The 18,231-nt window shown below is 37.8% G+C and overlaps 1 protein-coding gene across 9 annotated transcripts in view; it reads right to left on the minus strand.

Annotated features, from left to right (window-relative positions):
* Positions 1-18,231, minus strand: part of GARNL3 (GTPase activating Rap/RanGAP domain like 3) — a 38,425-nt gene that overhangs the window by 8,840 nt on the left and 11,354 nt on the right. For 2 of the 9 annotated variants that reach the window (XM_061476771.1, XM_061476778.1), the window contains exons 2-21: positions 14,561-14,630; positions 13,614-13,688; positions 13,429-13,528; positions 12,898-13,016; positions 12,078-12,142; positions 11,331-11,394; positions 11,047-11,073; positions 10,580-10,655; positions 10,345-10,443; positions 9,750-9,853; positions 8,997-9,105; positions 8,163-8,208; positions 6,658-6,764; positions 5,707-5,828; positions 4,831-4,935; positions 3,448-3,522; positions 2,421-2,532; positions 1,607-1,705; positions 830-946; positions 59-231 (exon numbers count right to left, since the gene is read on the minus strand). In XM_061476771.1, coding sequence (XP_061332755.1) covers positions 59-231; positions 830-946; positions 1,607-1,705; positions 2,421-2,532; positions 3,448-3,522; positions 4,831-4,935; positions 5,707-5,828; positions 6,658-6,764; positions 8,163-8,208; positions 8,997-9,105; positions 9,750-9,853; positions 10,345-10,443; positions 10,580-10,655; positions 11,047-11,073; positions 11,331-11,394; positions 12,078-12,142; positions 12,898-13,016; positions 13,429-13,528; positions 13,614-13,688; positions 14,561-14,630 — 1,864 coding nt within the window. Of the gene's footprint in view, positions 1-58; positions 232-829; positions 947-1,606; positions 1,706-2,420; positions 2,533-3,447; positions 3,523-4,830; positions 4,936-5,706; positions 5,829-6,657; positions 6,765-8,162; positions 8,209-8,996; positions 9,106-9,749; positions 9,854-10,344; positions 10,444-10,579; positions 10,656-11,046; positions 11,074-11,330; positions 11,395-12,077; positions 13,529-13,613; positions 13,689-14,560; positions 14,631-18,019; positions 18,220-18,231 lie in introns of those variants that run through there. The other 7 variants (XM_061476776.1, XM_061476774.1, XM_061476775.1 and 4 more) reach the window with 7 other exon arrangements.

The raw sequence follows: 18,231 nt of genomic DNA on the forward strand, positions 1-18,231 counted from the left end.
TCCTCCCCCCAAGGGCTACCCAGTCTGTTAAGGTAATTAGTGGTTAGATCACACATACCCGGATGTACTGGAACTCCTCTACCGGAGATTCAGATGAGAACAGCAGAGAGCTGCTAGTTAAACTGTTGCATGGATTGTATTTCTTTGTGACAAGAAGTAATTTGCTCCGAATAGCCACGACAATCCTCAGTTCACTCCCATGGTGAGTATTAATGGCATACAAATGGCAGCCTGAGGAAATAACGCGCTAGATCAGAAGTCTTTGGGGCAGGGTCTGTTTATCTGTATAATGATTAGTACAACAGGGCTCTGATATATGAATTAGAAACACAATTAAAAACCTCCCAAGAGGATAACGTTAACTTCTAGAAAAAGACAAAAGGCAAATTCTGCAGGCTCCAGATTTCCAAAGCAGCTTGCTTCTGAAGACTAGAAAATGGTTATGTCTACTAATATAACAGATGACATCCAAGTAATCTAAGCACTATTTGATGGAGATTTGTCAGTGTTCTTCCACCTTAAAATATTCAGTCTCACATAATTCTTCTCCTATTCCTCAATCCTGAAAGCAACGTATCTATTTTTCTCTATAGAGTTTTTCATCAACAGTGACTGCCAAGTACCATGGTATTTTCATACAGTTCTAAACTGTCATGCTGGACTACACCAGACTTACTTTCACATCTAAGCTTAACGAAGTTTGAACTGACTGTCCAGAGAAAAATATAAAGGTGAACACCTACAACTGCCTCAAAGGAGCTAGTAAGTCCCTGGCAACTACAAGCATCATACCACAGTGGATGTTTTTAACACAAGAGAAAACAATTACCTTTTGTTCTCTCCAGTTTATTTTCTCTGCAGTCATATTTGCTTCTTATGATTTGCTTTGTTTCTATATCCTTTTGGACAGCACTGAGCCTGAAGACAAGGAGACGAGAGTCTTTGCCTGAAGGATGAAGAAGGACACAGCAAATTAAAAAAATATGATGGTAGTTTGAAATTAATAATTCCAAAGAGAAGCAGCACCTCCCAAACAGATTTTACAGAGAATATCATGAAAGTTTTCTGTTAACTGAGTCCTAATCCTGTCAACCTTTGTAACAATTACGTAGGATTATGAGATACCTGCTCAGAAAGTCTTACAGCTTTTTGCCAACTCTTGGAAAGTGCAGATTATAATGGATGGCTGTGGTTGCTGCCTAGCAATTGGTAGTTCTTGTCAGTCTAAAGTCCCTAACAAGTTTGTGGCATCTTTGATACCTGCTGCATTGGTGCCTTCTTCAACAGCATTAAGTCATTTCCCCAGCATGTTTGCATAACTGAATAAACATAATTCAGTCAAAGAGATTTCCAAGAGTGTCGAGTTCCAACAATGGCAGAAGGAAGACCAAAAGACGACATGACCTGTTTCAGGTTTGCCTTGAAGGAAGTATGAACGAGCATTCAGGGATTCTCCCTCCCAGCCTGTCATAAAATAACAGCAGTTGCTGTATATGCTCCCCTATTCGAAATGAGGCATCTGACACAACTGCCTCATGAGACATACATAGCCAGCACTAGCCATATTCAGATGAGAACAGAATCAAAGAACAGGCACCTCCCCTACCTTTGTCTGTTCGAGCAACCAAAAGATCCAGAGTTTCCAGCACATGCATCTGCTTTACTTGGAGAGTTTTATCAAATACTTGCACTGATGGTTGACCATCTAAAAATGAAACATATACATGTATTCAAAAACCTGCTAAAATTTGCTGGTCACTGGTTCTGACTTGTTTATTTCTTGTAATACAAGCCTCAGGGTTGTTTTTTTTTAAATGAAAAAGCTGATACCTATACCATAGCATCATAGCCAGCACTTGCTCATGGGAGATTTTATCATCGTATGGATCAGATTATGCAACTGAAGCCCAAAAGGGACCTTCCTTTGGAAAGCCTGAGAATTATCACCAAGAACTGACATCATTCTTTTGGTACTGCTGGCCTTGTGACACGCAGAAGACAAGGGGTCAAACTAGCAATATCATCACTATGGAAAAAGCAGGCTTTCTTTGTCACATAAGCCTTTGGTTTCATGCTCACTATTATCAAGGGCTAAGAAATCCAGACAAGCCATTTAAATACTCCTTGAGCTTGGATGTGACTTCATGAGTCTTTTCAGATGGTCAAGAAAACAGCACCTGAAATAACAAAGCATTCAGCAATCTGCATTAACACTGACTGCTCAATATGGCTTGATTCTGGTGCAGTGAGAATTTTTGCAACTAGGTTACTTAAGTGCAATAAATTTACTTGGATTGGGAACTATCCCTGTAGGCGAAGACCTACCAATACCTGAACGCTGCTTATGAACATACATTTTCAAGAAAGTGGACAGATATATACATAAAGATTGACACAATAACACTGAATCATTTACTAACCATCTATTAACAAGATGCCAGCATCTGTAGAAACCAGCAAGGACTGGCCCCAAGAATCTGCACAGACAACCTCATGAGGAAAATTACTGCAGAAAGATTGAGATTCCCAAGGCTATGAAGTAACACAAGGGATACATATTAAGTACACTAGGAAATACAGATCATACAGACACAAAATGTGATGGACAATGGCAAGTAGTAACATAGAAATGTATCCTGCCAAAAAGTATTTACAGCAGTCTACTTTTCTGAATTTGAAATATCAAACTTAATTTTCTCGCAGAGGAAATAATTTCTGTACTTATCGCATCTGGAGACTAGTTAAATGTAAGACACATTCCTGAAACACTGGAATTACAACACATGCAGCTGATACCCAGTATGTATTTTACTTAAACTAAAAACTGTACACTTAAAAAGTAGGTACCACCATGAATATGCAATTTGCTCATATTTTATGGCTCAGTTTGTGATGTTTAGTCACTAGCACATGGTACAGTTAAAACTTTCTGCCAGACTGTTCTTTCATCATGTTCTCTGTACTTACCTCCCAGTACAGAGCCCCTCCTCCCCCAATTTAAATATTAGCTGAAGTCTCTGAGATTCTAGAAGTGCTTCTGAAGCTTCTGTATATAAGTTGCATGCAGGAGAGCGTGGTTTGCACTTCTGACTCCCTAATGCCCTTGAACAAAATCTGGGACTACAGGAAATAAAAACATAACTGAATTTTGTTTTAAACTTGATGCAGAATTTGAACTAAAAGATGACTGCATATGGAAAATGGTACTTTCATCAAGTATTCTCAGATATAACAATATCCACACTTGCTTTAACTTGGGGAGTGCTTCTGCCTCTAGGCTCATCCTTTATTTGGTATTGGCTGCAGAATCACTTTGACACTACACATACCATCTTTGATGCTACAGCACTAATTACAAAAGTAAATATACAGATGCAGGTATGCAGTGCCATACTTGACAGTGTTTAATCTTTTCATAACTCTCTTCAGACAGACAGGTTCACTCACCTCCTTTTTACAAAAGCTTGTGGTTGCCAAGTTAGCTGTCGCATCCCCTTTCACAGTGGTTTTCAATTTCAGTGCCTAATGCAAACAGATGTTTTATTTAAATTGAGTTTCTGTCAGCAATACCCAAGCTAAATACTATAAAGAAAGGACAGTTTGGGACCACAGAGTAGCTTCAGTTTGAAATTCTTGTCACATTTCAAGTAACTGGGGAAGAAACAGAATTCTGTATATCCTGAACAAAGTCTATATGAAATACTAGAGGGCTGCTAGATACCTTCTCAGCCAAAATACACATTGGTTGGGGTTTGGTTTGGTTTGTTTTTTTTTTTTTTGTCTTTAACTTCTGTAAAGTAATTAGTAAACTTGGGGAATAAATTATTGGTTACTTTTATCCGAACATTACAATTACTCAGTTTTTTTTCCTACATCTTCCAGGAGTGACCAGCTGGGGAAAGGGTGAGCAAAGCACAGAGTAGACTGAGATTTCTTTTGTACCAGCTCTCAACCATGTGGGGCCATTACCCGGATCTGGAACTTGTCAGATTCTTCCACTCTTTAGCTTACTAACTCAGATTCCAAAAATGGGAGGGAAAGGAGGAGGCCTGGGTTTTGGTGATGGTGTGGGGGTTTTTTGTTTGTTTTGTTTCATTTATTCTGTTTTGGTTTCCTGCTCTGTTAAATCCTGAGTACCCTTAAGATAAGCAGCAGAATCATGTCATCAGTCCAGGATCAAGAAGAGACAAGCAGGAAAGGACAAGGAAACGGATGAGAGTAGACACTGTCTTTCTTTCTGCTGCAATGAAGCATCAGATTAAACAAGACTAAATCATGATGAAGTTTTACTCCTCACTGAGTCAAAATGTCAGTAAGCCCATGGAAGACTGGAACCAGCATCAGGTATGTTCAAAGCTGTGTGGTAATCTCTGACTTAGCAAATAGACTGTTGAAACGTCTTCCTGGCTGAAGTAGAGCAAATAATTTCTAAGAAATTCAACCTTAATAAAATACATAGAGGAAATCCATGAAACGTTATGCTTCTCCAAAGCACAGAAAAAGACAGAGCTGCTTGGAGGCAGAAAGCATCTGCTGCACAAAATACAGAAAGACCTTTTAGGTTTGATCCTAAGGTATGATTTTTCAAACTTTCTTTAGCTTATGTAAGTATTTGTAATCATGTTGTGTAACTCAGGTGTTACAGATAAATACTTCTATTCATATTTACCTGAATGTAGCTTAAACAAATAATACAATACTACAAAACTATTTCTAACCACAGAGAACTGCATTAAATTCTGACATAACCATGCAAGCTAACCAAATTCTAACAAAAGCAGCGATGCAGCCTTTGTAAACATAGATGCATAGCTCCTAAACTGATCCTACCTGACCAAGTCGGACAAACTCTGCTTGCCGGGCTTCCTCTTTCTTCCGTGTTGATTTTGGTGACTCTGGTAACACATCACTGAAGGATCTTCTGTTGAGCATGTTCTAAACCAGAAAACATTTTTAACTAAACCACAAGTTTTCGTAATCTTTTAGTTTGAGTTAGTGTGGTATCACTTAAATTTTCTTCTTCTGGATATTTTCTTGTAATGATGAATCTAACTGTAGAGCTTTTCAGAGAACAGATAGTGCAGTTCTTTCAATCCATGACTGCTTTACTTTCCAACTTGTCATAGTTTGTCACTGTCACATTCTGTATAATCGTAAGAAAGACCTCGGACATGAAGATAGGGACAGAAAAGTTCAAGCAGATCTATTTAGCTAGGAAAAATAAACAGTGGGGGGAAAAAAGATAGCACCTTGCTAATTTCAGAAGTACTAAACTTCTTTTAAGTATTTAAGAATCACCTTAATAATGTCTTCATCATCTAAAATGAAATTATTTCATTGTTACCCAAGGGTAAAAATGATTCAAATTTACACACAACAGGATGAGTAAGGGCAGTTTTTTTGGTGACAAGACTGATGTCTGTATTTGCAGAGGCTAAATTTCCTGCCTGCTGCAGGCAAGCTTACACAAAGTATGACATTGTTATGCTTCTCCTCACATCTGGATAAACAAAAATGCATGAAAAGTCCTATCTTGAAATGACTGTCTGACAACTTCCATGTAACTGTAAAACAAGTTATATGACAACTGGCATTTAGTCCAGTGTATGAAATCCAGTGCTCATTAGGATTAGTCTTTTAAAGCAACAGAACATTGCATTTACTAGTGAGAACAGGAAAGCACATATGAGGGATGAAACGACTTACATTTACCTTGTGTAGGTCAGGCATCAGGTCTTGGTATAAAGAGCGGATCAGCATGTCCAGAGTGCGCTGACGTTTCTGAGAAAATGTTGGGGTTTCCAAGGTGGCTTTTTCCCCATTTATTACTAAAACATGATGGAAAAGAATATACATTACCTAAATGGTGAGAACTCCCACTGACTCTAGTTTGCCTCTGCATAAAAAAAACCTGTTCTACCCTTAGTAATTTAGAGTTGCCTTTTTTTTTAGTGAATAATGACACCTTAAGTTTAAAAGGGAAAAATAGCAATAGGAGAATTCTACAATAACCACTTAACTAATAATAGAAAAAACAAAGGAAAAAGAAAACACAAATTGCTGATCAATTTAGGTACTAAACCAATTTAAATCTGAGAAATTAGTTATTAGTCAAGTTCTTGTCAGCTAAGCATTAACTGTAATCATCATGATCCAAAAGATTTTGTTCTCGCTGATTTAGCAGGGCAAGTCAGGGTCAATGAAAATGGGAACTGAATCATAACAGAACTGAATCATAACAGAAGTGAAAAGTTTTTATAGGTGCTGAAGGGCACCTATGCAGCATGCATTCAGGAAAGTTTATACTTTCAGGTTCCCAAGGCTGCCAACCTAACAGCTTCTATTCCTAAATATCAAACAGCGTTACAAATGCCTTCAGATCTACAAGTCCTTTAAGAAAATGCAAAGCTAAATATGGCTGCACATTCTGCAGATGAGAAATTCAGATTCTGTCTAGCAGCCCGAGAAGCATAATTGCATAGAAATCAATTTTTTTTGTTAATCTGACTGGAACTGTTTGGTGGAATTGACATCCCACTGATGCTACAGACTTGGAAACAACTGTATACAGAACAAGAGCATACTAGGAAAATGTATGTACTTTTTAAGCATCATTCATTTAGAGCATTTTTTTTAGCAAAAGAAAAACTGACTTACATTTCACTAACAAAAAATCCCTGAATTCCTGGTGATTTGTAAACACAGGTGGGGATGGAAGGGGAGGCCCAAAAAGAGGAACACTTTCTTCTGAAAATATTTTCAGCCTATTGAAAGAACAAATCTTTACCTATATTGAAAGTCACAATCAAAATGCACCTTTTTTTATAGATGCTGTTCAACATAGAAGAACTGCAAACTGTTATCTGGGTATGTCTTAGGGAACAACTCCCATGGGTCTAACAAAAACCATTCACTTGGAATTATTCAGTAGAGCAAAATTCTGCTTCCTTTACACAAACTCATACGGAGTTTGTTACTAACAAGTAAAGCAGAACTTTGCAGTTCTACCCGTAGAACAGTGCTTTTAATGACACGAGCAAAATCTCGTCCTTTTCCAAAAAAGCTGTAAAACAGCTCTTCACCTACAAAACATGTTGTCCTAATAGATTTCTACCTGTGCACTCAGCAAGTACATGATGTATTTGTTTCTTTATGAATAATAACGCCTTACTACAGCTGAATATGTATCTTGGGAATAGCAGATTCATTTTCACTGAGGAACAGAGTCAGAATGACTTCCATGCCAGCTGGACCTGCTGAGTTCTTTCGATCCATAAGGAATCCAGCATGGATCTTGTGTGGTATGCACTATGGGAAAATGTGTCAAGACTGGCAGAATGAAGCAACTAAGGAGTAAGATGGACTCCTCTAGTAAAAGCAGTCAGTTATTCACAGCAAGAGAGGTAAATTTATCTTATTTACTGCTACTCCTTTTCTTCCCAAATAAACAGCAGTGTAAAATGTGTGTTTACCATGGACAGCCCATCTACTGACTATGAGCTTATCTGGTTAAAGCCACTTTGCTCATTAAAGCCTAGGCACAAGGCTGCAGAAATACTTGCTTTTTAGATTCTGATGAGACCTAACAGACTCAGACCTGGATGGCATGTGCCTCCAAGAGTGAGGGTCCCAAGGCTAACTGAAAAACAGATGAACACCACATTGTCTACCAGCAAAATTCCAGTAGGTTTTAAGTATGTGGTGTCCAACTGTACTAGTACTCTATGAAGATCCTAAAAATTAACTGGTTTGCTTACCTACAACCAAACCCAGACCTGTAAAAGGATCTGCAGTCCATGGCTATCACATCACATCTAATTATCACATCACACATGTAGTTCACTGTGTCACTGACCTCACCAGGTCAGAATATTCCAGGCATATCTTCCATCATTTTGTTACATTTCATCTAAAAAGCAGTTTTGTTTTGACCCTTAGCTTATGCCTGTTTCAGAATTTCATTTTTCTGATGGAAACAAGCATCTATTCAGAGCCAGTTTACAGCCACCCACATCCAGGTCCATATTGCCCTTTAATTTCTGAAGTTCATTTAGCTTCCTTTGGCATAAAGACAATACAAAATATTTTTCCTTTCTCTCTAAACCACTAGAAATTCAGTGTGAAGTTATTTGTTACTGTTGTGGTTTATAATCAGCACCTACCTGTAACTATCATTCTGCTTATTGTATCTCACTAAGGCAAAAATATCTGCCATGCAGTTAAGGAAGTTAATCCAGTACTAATAACTCACATGTATTTTAATACAGCTTTTTTTTCCTGCAGCAGATTACAGATTTAATAAAGGTAAATTATATTAATCGATGTAAATATATAAAATATTCTAGACTATACACATTATACTGTTTATAAAGGAGGTCCCATACAAAATTATAACACAGCCTGTAAGTTTTCAGTCCTCATAAACTCTGTCAAAGAAAACAGAAGTCTGAATTAACTTCATTGGCTGTATGGGTTTGTTCCAGATAGAATGAAGAGACCTTTGCCAGCAGCTGTGATCAGCACTATAAGGGACTGCACAATAAAACAGACTTATAATGGGAATCAGTTATTTCAATGTAAGCATCCAGTGCAATTTAGGATGCTTAAGGGTATATTGCCTAGTCTCCAGTTGCTATTCCAAAAGGGACACAGATCTCTTGTAGGCCCTGTGTCATCTCTGCCAGACCTGTACAGGCATGTCAGATATGCCGGGATATCTCAATTGGTGCTGGATGCCTTTACCTGGGTAATTCAGGACTCCACTGACCAGTTGTGGATTACTTAAAATTACCTAACAATACCATATAGTCCTGAGGCAGACTCAGAGACGCCTACTCAAGCAGCTGACGATAAAGAATGCAAGAATGCAACTGTCTTTCTAAAACAGCTTTCACTCCCATAACCAGCATGCAGGAGGGACTTTGGGTAGAATTAAAAGTAATACAAATCTCATAAGTAAATAAGTAAGTCACTAGAAAACGTAAGGAAAAAGATACGTGTAAAATGAGAGCGAATCATGGATGGCTTGAATGCTGGAGAAGACTCTTCCCCTTCCTGAAAGACGATAGTGACAATGTCATTCCCAATGTGTCGCTTCCTTTCTACCTGGAGAAGAAAAAAAAAAAAAAGAAAAAAAGGAAAAATAAAAAAATAAAGGGGTAGGGAGGAGAAACAGACATAATGAATTAAAAAACATATCTAAATACCTTAACAGTTCTGTGAGGGATTGATCAAACAATGTTCCTAAACTGCAAACAGAATAACTGTGATATGAAAATTATGTCTGAAGCCAGTATAAATTATAGTAGCACCAGCTGCTAAACCAGCAGCTATTGCATATTAAATTAGCAAAACACATATTTTCCATAATTTCCATATTTAATATTCACAAATGGGGCACAGAACACCCCATATTTCAAATAAGCAAATCCACCATTTCAAACAAAGGAAACACCCTGATGCTGAGTTATGGTTTAAAAATAATTAATGTCCTGATTGGCTTCTGGTTTTTGCTGTGATCCTGTCTGTCATAAAGCTGATACAATGCATTATCTTCTAACAAACATCATTACATTTTCCGCATTATAATTATTGTTATAATATTGAAAAAAAAAATATAGCAGAAGCCTTAAGGCTTAAATTTCTAAAGTATTAATAGGCAAGAATTCCCTTATTTTCTTCTGAAGTTTTAGAGTTTGTGATTTTAAAAAAAAAAAAAAAAAGAAATAAACAAAGAGAGAACCACGTACCTGCTGTTTGTTCTCTCTAGAATATGGTAGCATAGTTGAAACATGGAACATGATTTCATGCCCTTGAAAAACCGTATAGATGGAAAAGATTCCTGTTGTATCATCTGCAAGGGAAAACAATATTCTCAGCAGGGATATGAACTTTAAGTTTTCTAAAGATCAAAAGATATTTCAGGTCCTTCTACCAAACCTTCTTTAGTCGTCTTTTTCTGATCCATTCTAGAAAATGTTCACACTGCATGTTCTACAGGGGTCCAAACCCAAGTTTGCAACTTGATCTGCACATTCACACACGCACATAAAACCTATGATGTCCTTCACCTAACCTATGATGTCTTACTATCATGAAAAAAGTAACATGTCAGGTATTCTTCACCCCATTCCAATATAAAATGAAACCATTCACCTTGAAAATACAGGTCCTATAAATACTTTTCTTCAACTGCATTCCATACCAGTGATTTAAGCTAACCTGACTTTTTCCTAGTGAAGCAAAGCATTTAGCATCCACATATTTCTGTAATATATACATGCAATAAACAAAAGCATTTATACTGCAGCCCCCCCGACTTTTTTGCTTCAGACGGGTTCTTACTTTTAGTGTCCAGTCCTCCTCTGTAGCCTGTCCAGCCTTTCAAAGTAACTGTGTCACCCAAGAGATGCAAAAATCTTTGAAAGCTTTCACTTCCCATTTCTAGATGTGAAAGGGAGAAATGTTACAACAGACACAAAGCACACACTGTAATAGAACAGCTATAAAAAATAATAAAGATACAGGAATATTCAGATTAATAGAACAATTACTAAAAAGGTGAAAGAAGAAAGCTCACCGTTGCTGAACATTTCATCATCTGTAAGCTGCCCATCCTTAGCATAAAGGATTCCAAATTTAAAATTTACAGATCCCTGAGAAATAACACCAAATATTGTATGATAAATAGGAAACCAAAAGATATAAAATCATGTTTTCTGTAAGGACTTTTATATACATACCTTTGTATACATGTGAATATACAATTCATTCCAACTTCATGCTGACATAGCAGAAATCAAGTCATTTATCTTTGATCATAGATTATGAACTTTATGATATACCAAGTTGGTGTTTTAGTTATGATCTATTAAGTTGGAGCTTAAAATTATTTTTGATCTTATGTTGCAAAGAACTATTATATTTTTTTACTGCAATAGCAATTGATTTCTAAGTTGTCACAAGCATGTCAGTGCATATAGTTTAAATAGAAAGTTGTTTTTGTTGAATAGGTCATGAACCACGAGTGGTTAAGTTTGTATTTACCTCTTGCTCTTCAAGAACCAGTAAGTCCTGTAAACAAAACAGTATCTTTAGCACATTGGTATTAAAGATAACTCAGATTTAAAAGTAACATCCTTGTATACTTAAGTTTTGTTTTGAAGTGTCTAGTTCAGCTGATAAAGACAGTTTATAATATCATGTAACCTTACTCATCCTTCTTATCCTGCTACTGAAACAAACCAGTAGCATTTATAGTTAATGACTTTTTTTTCCAGAAAATAATTAAGAAAAAGAACCAACCAAAAAAAAAAGTAGTTACCTCCTACCTTTTGTATCTCAGGATGAAAGATTTCCCTTGGGCTCCTCTCAAATTTGTCAAGACTCATAGCACTGAAATGCAAATGAAATACTGCTTTAGAGAAGGGCAAGCATGCATTTCAGCATTAAACCACTCACTGGTTGCAGTCAGAACTGGTTACAAAAGGAACTGTTCGAAGAGCCTCTTACGTACTGGTGTCAGGCTTGCTCACTTTATATCCTCTTCTGCCACAAAAGAGGCAGGACAGACTACAAGCATGCCCATACACACTGACCATGAGAAGGAATTTTCTTGGTTTCACTGTGTGTAACACACCCATAGCAAGACTTACATGGAGAAAAATCAACTGAAGAAATATTTATTCCTTTTTTCCCCTGTTTGCTTCCTCCTGCTAGGGTCACATAACCACTACCTCCCTAGTCAAAATCTCTGGTTCCTTAGGTCTGTTAATTCCTATTTAATTTTAAAAGGTATATCCTCACAACCACTGCAGTTCCACTTAGTACCTGATTTCCAATTAACTTGAAAATAGTCCGTTGAAAAGAGTGCTAAGAATTTTTCTGTTTTGTCACTTTGTCTATTCCAAAACAGGCTTTAAAACCACTTTTTGCTGCCTTAATGACTAAGATTTGTAAGCCTGGATTTTTACTGATTTTATAAATCTATCATGAAAACTATACAATACAAGCTCTGAATTACAGAAAAAGGCATACAGACAAATATCTTAACTGGTAACTTATTTGTAAATACATACCTTAATATAGATTTCACTGATAATGTTTTTGTGGGACTATAAGGGAGACATATTTTCTGAGTACCCTATAAAGAAAAAAAAAACTAGGAGCTACTACAAGACATACTGACTTGTTCTGTATATTTAAATAGGAATATTAATAAAACAATTAAGTAAAAAAAAAAAAAGAACACCAAAACTGTGCTCATTTTACTTACTAGTTTGGAAAAACAAGCAAACAAAAAGCCACAAACTGAATGTAAAAAGCCATGGACTGTGCAAAGTTACTTTTATCCACATGCCAAGGTAGTCAAAACTAAGTATAAGGCCTGCTGAAACTATAAAACATTACAAACTATGAACCATGCATGCATACAGCATACAGCATAATTTTAAAATCAATTGCTTGGATAAAGGGCTCTTATGGAATGTTAAGTGGAAACATATTTAATTAAACAATAATACTGAATCCAGTATCACACCTGCCTACTTTCTTAACATTGCATAAGAAAATCCTAAAAGCAGTATAAAGTTATTGCCTAAATTGATCACAGGACATAACCAAGAACAAGTTAGGCAACATTTCTAAAAATAACAGAGTCAAAGGTAAGAACAATTAAAAAATATCTGACATTACAGATTTCTGTCAGAAATTTTAGTATAATGCTATCTACAAAACTAGTTTAGTTTTATCTACTATGGTAGAATTTTTCATATAAATGAAAAATATGTAATAAATACTGAAATTCTGAATAAAGCAGAAAGTGCATGATAAATGTATCCAAAACAAACAAGCAAACCAATATAAAGCCAGAGCAACAGTTAAATATTGGTTTCTCACAGTTTTTCTCCAAAGTATTGCATGGTATTGAGGAACACGCTGATTATTTTGGTCAGACAGTACAACAGACAGAAAGAAAGGGTTCTTCTCTGCATCTGTACCTACGTAATTTTGATGAACTGTTAGGGAAAATCAAGAAGCATTATCAACCATAAAGAAGACACACACACCCCCTCGCATACACAGATGTGTATAGATGTGTAAATATATGTATTCAGATATAAAAATATGTACTCATCTACCAAAATAACTATGTATTTATAGAGAGATGTATAAAAACCCCAAGAGATATGTACAGCCTTAAAGGCCAATGGTTTCAAAACATCCCTTTTTGGTAACAGGGATTCTGCCCCTTCCAGAAACCCTCTATCTTCATGGTAAAAATACGTGAAACAAGAAATTGTTTTCTGTACAGCATGGAAAATGGATACCAATTTAATAATATACTTTTTTTCCCCAGTAATAGCAATTAAAAGCTACATTGCATTTTCATTGATCAAAACTTCAATAAATTCACAAAAAAATAATTACCTTTCCCTAAAAAATATTTGAAATACCATCTTGTATGATATTCTGGGTTTTCCAAATGCACGTCCGTTCTGTGCCATGTGCCAGGAGTGTAGTCTGTATTCTGAAATAGAATTGGGAGAATGTTAGATCAAATGCTGAAGCTGAACCATTTTTTCAGCTTTCTGTAAGTATCTTTAACCACTTACCTCACCAGAGGAGCCATTTTCCACACGGAACCGTCCAGCTCTTTGAATGGCTCCATCAGCATCGCTAGATATAAGCTATAAGAGAGTTTAAGATGAGGTTCTAGTTCCAAAAATAGCCATATGATCAGCAGTCAAAGCTTACCACAGTTTCTTCTTCTCCCAAGCACCAGATGACTACCCACAGAAGGGATCAGCACCGCTATTACCAATTTGACTACAGATTTGGCATGACTCAATTATAACAATAATCAGGTAAGACAGCTGGAGTGTAGCTTCTTTACCTCTCCCCAGTTCTGTTTTCCTACAGTAAGTTTATGTATTTTCATTAGAGCCTTGTCTAGCTTCATTAGAGCGACATTATTTTAACTGCTGATATACTGCTACTTTCACAGTAGAGGAGAAATTTAGATACTAAAAAAATGAAGGGCCAACTTAATCTTAAAATTTGAAGAAAATATAGAATAAGTGATAGATTCTAGGGAACAGCTCTCCATATCCTTATTCTAACTACTTCTTTTTAATTTTAAACCTTCTCCCACTGTTCTAAGGCACATACACATAAAATCACATACATACATAAGTACACGCACAAGCATGCACACAGTTTTTAACCATGTAATTGCAAGTACTTCATAAAATACTAGCCTAATATTTTGCCATCTTCAGCTCATAAGAGGAAAAACGCTCAAATGGAGGTAAGCACAATATTTATATAATGCTTCCTGTCCCATTATGATGAAATATTCATGAACAAGGTAGTGAAAAGATTTCCTAGCGCAGGTCAATATATCTATACTGAAGCTTCCTTTTATTACCCTCTAACTTTCAAGTCCAGCTTAGAAAGCACATTTTTCTGAACTAGATCCAGTTTTTTACCTGGAAATGAAAAGGATCTGAGCTCTGCATTATAAGCTGCTAAAATCAAAGGACAAGCTGTATAAACTTACAAGCTCCACAGATCCGTAATGCTTTCTGCTAAACTCTCCACGTCTGCAACCCAGATCTTCAGAGACAGAGCTGGAATAGAAACACTTCATAAGTGTACACAAGCAACTTGCCTTCCATCTCCTGCAACGCTATACCCTGCCATTAACAAATATCATTCCTGCAGAACAAGGTTTGCAGTGCATAAACTCATTACTGCAGGGAACACTCCTTACAATGTGCACAACCTCCAGCAGCCATTGCAGTCTGGCTTTCATATTATCCCCAAAAGAAAAGAAATGTCTGTCCTGACTGGAGGAAAAAGCCAAGATTAAATTCAATATTTAGTCATAATTTGATTAGAGTTCCAAAGCAGATGGTGGCTTATAACCACATTTGAAAGCTGCATTTAATCTAAGGGAAGCAGAACCAATAATAAACTTAATGCCTCAAACAGGACAACTGCACTATGCTCAATAACCCCATGCTTAGTACTTTGCTACTGGTTTTTTTTTCCGAGTCTTTTTTTTGGACTACACACAAAGATAAACTACACAACTACTTTAATTCAAAAACATAAGGAAAGCATTTCATAGGTTTCCCCCACCAAACTTAACAAAGATAAAATTGTCAGCAAGTAAAAGTAATCCTACCATATGAAGTTCAAAATCTACATGCATTATCACATATAATCTCATACCTTCACATGACATTAAGGACATCACTTCATGAGGTCAAAACGGATAGCAAACACCTCCTCTAACTATAAACACTAAGCCTCCTGCCTTTGCAATGGGCATATATGTGTTACAACTACAAGCTGAATAAAGATTCAGATGCAAATTTAACAGAAACAATTTAACAGAAACAAAATGAGAAGAGAAACAGGATTAAAAACTTAGAGATATATACATTAAAAATGGCCAGGCAGTTCCCATGAGTAAGGCTACTTCAGGTTGCTCCCTGAAAAACAACATGCCCCAAAGATGGAATTTGCAAAGTTTGTGGCATCTGTATCACGTTTGTGACACTGAGGATCTTCAGAGCCTTATCAATTGGATAAAACAACCTTAACAGAGACCAGTGGAAGAAGCTATTCTGAAGTCAGGAAGTCTGAGCATCCAGAAGCAGGTTCAAATCTTAAGTGATCACACCACAAGGACTTCATGTCCAGTACTTCTATACACCAGCCACTACTGCTGCTGGGCCCTTGAGTGAACATTACCATGTAATCATGCCACGGTTTTGCACAGCTGTGACATTGTAGGTTTTCTATTCTTTTTTAACTCTTACAGGAAAATCAAGTAATCGTGGTAGTGCCAGCTTTTTTTTTATGTGCTACTTTTGTTCTACACAATTCCTTTTTATGGGTAGGTGTGCTAGTTACCTTAGAAACCACTGTTTAAGCAATTCCAATCAATGAACACTTGTCACCCTCAGTACTGGTGGCAGAATGCTATGGAAACAGCAGTCAAGAGAGATATTGCTGATGTCTGAAATTCAGCCTTTGATCAAATGAAGAAATGGATGTAAGATGACAATTTAAGGAGTGTGAAAGAAAAAAAAATCAAAATTTAATAATCCAACAACAGTCACTAGCACAACAAATCTCCTCAGGCCTTGGGAAAGCCAGGTCACTGTTGTGTGTGTCTGTATCTGGACAGCTCCACACACAAACATAAAACAAGTTAGAAAGTCACCACAAAGAGCATCTGGCCTGCTGTGTTTTGAACAGAACCATCTCTGCCTGGATAACTTTGAGAGACATTAATCAGTCATGTGATGGCTTCACAAAGCAGGAAAAGCAGCAAGATGAGGTTTATAAAACTGAACTGCTTTTGGTTTGAGGAAAAACCTCAAAATGCATGAAACCAGAGGAAAATGCCATCTTATGAAACACCTGCATGGTAAACCCAGGTTGTTCCAAAGGCATTTTAAACTACTGCATAAACACAAACTAAGTCCTGTACCTTAATTTGGTGACATTTTAGCTGAAAGTCAAACTCCATAAGGAAAAGCATACCGAGATCTGAGCATACTAATGCTGCAGGGATAACAAAATCAGTAGCTAACAAAAAGCATTACAAAATAAAATCTGGAGAATACTCAAATCCAAACATTGTATAACTAAGAAACAGATATAGGTGTACAAAATATGAATACAATAATGTAGCATAATATGGGCTACTGAATTAAAGAACATTACATGACAGACATTAGTATTTTTCCAACACTGCTCTCGCTGTTTAAAAAGCAGGAAGATATTCATTAAAACAACAGCGGTTTAATACTAATGTTCTTATCCATTTGTGTCCCAATTCAAAGTACCTAAAACATACCAAACTTTCAAATACAACAGCAGTCCTTTTAAAAATTGGAATTATATCAAATAGCGCACCTCTGCTTCTTCTCAACCTAACTACTTCATGTCACACTTCTGCTTCATGTCATACTGTCATCTGCTTCACATCAAGCACTTACAGCAAAACCACACACCAACACAAATGCTACACAGAGAACCTCATGAAAGTTAAGCATCTTAGCATCTCTTTATGCATAGGTATGATTTACATTATCAGGCTATTTGCATTAGTGCCCATATTCCCCAATGAATTCTAGCCTGCACACCTCTTTGGCTCTTCTGTTACCACCAACAGTTCTCTGACATATCACATCATTTAATTTAAAGAAATATGGTGTGATTAATACTGACTTTTCTTATTTTCTTCACTGGATTACATCATTCCTCAGTCCCAACCTGATTTACATCAGAAAACACTGTTGGTCCAGTTATGCCAGTTTTAAACCAGTTTTCGTTGTATTAATAGGAACTACCAGCACTGAAATACTTACGTTTACCAGTGGCTCATATTAGTTTGGTGCAGTAATTTGTAACTTACTTATATTGCAAAGTGTTTTAATACAGATAAACCTTTATTCATGTAGCAACAGGACATGGGGAAATGGATTCAAGCTGACAGAAGGTAGATTTAGGTTAGCTATTAGAAGCTCTTCCCTGTGAGGGTGCTGAGGCGCTGGCACAGGGTGCTCACAGAAGCTGTGGCTGCCCCATCCCTGGCAGTGTTCAAGGCCAGGTTGGACACAGGGGCTTGGAGCAAGCTGCTCTAGTGGAAGGGGTCCCTGCCCGTGGCAGGGGTTGGGAATGGATGAGCTTTAAGGTCCCTTCCGACCCCAACCATTGTGTGACTGTCACGGAGGAGACAGAGGCGGGTACGAGTTATGAGGCAACCGCCGTTCCCCTTCCTTCAGCAACGCTAACGCTGAACAAGCCCCTGAGGGCGCCCGTCTGGCCCCGCCCCCGCCACCTGCGGCAGCCCCTGAGGGGAGCCGGGGCTCCCGCTGCTCCGCTACCTCAGCGCCACCGGCCCAGCGCCGCCTTTCCGCCATGGACAGCGGGGGCCCGCACCGCATCGCGCCGCAACCGAGCTCGGGCCCCGACCTCCCTCCACCGCTCCGGTTACCGCTGAGTGAAGCCGAGGAACCGTGTGGAGGCCGCCTCTGCGCCGCTCAGCTCCATGCGGACGCCCAGCCGCAGGCCTCACCCCTCCAGCGTACGGAGACGCGGCTTCGGCCCGCGCGGGAGCAGCGGCGGGAGCTCCGCGCGCACATCCCGCCACACGGCCGCCGCGCACCCGCCCCGGCCCGTCAGCCACTCATGCGCCGCCGCGGCAGC

This window comes from Pezoporus flaviventris, unplaced genomic scaffold (genome assembly GCF_033815535.1).
Source record: "Pezoporus flaviventris isolate CSIRO_AGI_PZ_B2104156 unplaced genomic scaffold, CSIRO_AGI_Pfla_v1 ptg000097l, whole genome shotgun sequence".
NCBI classification, from domain to species: Eukaryota; Metazoa; Chordata; class Aves; order Psittaciformes; family Psittacidae; genus Pezoporus; species Pezoporus flaviventris.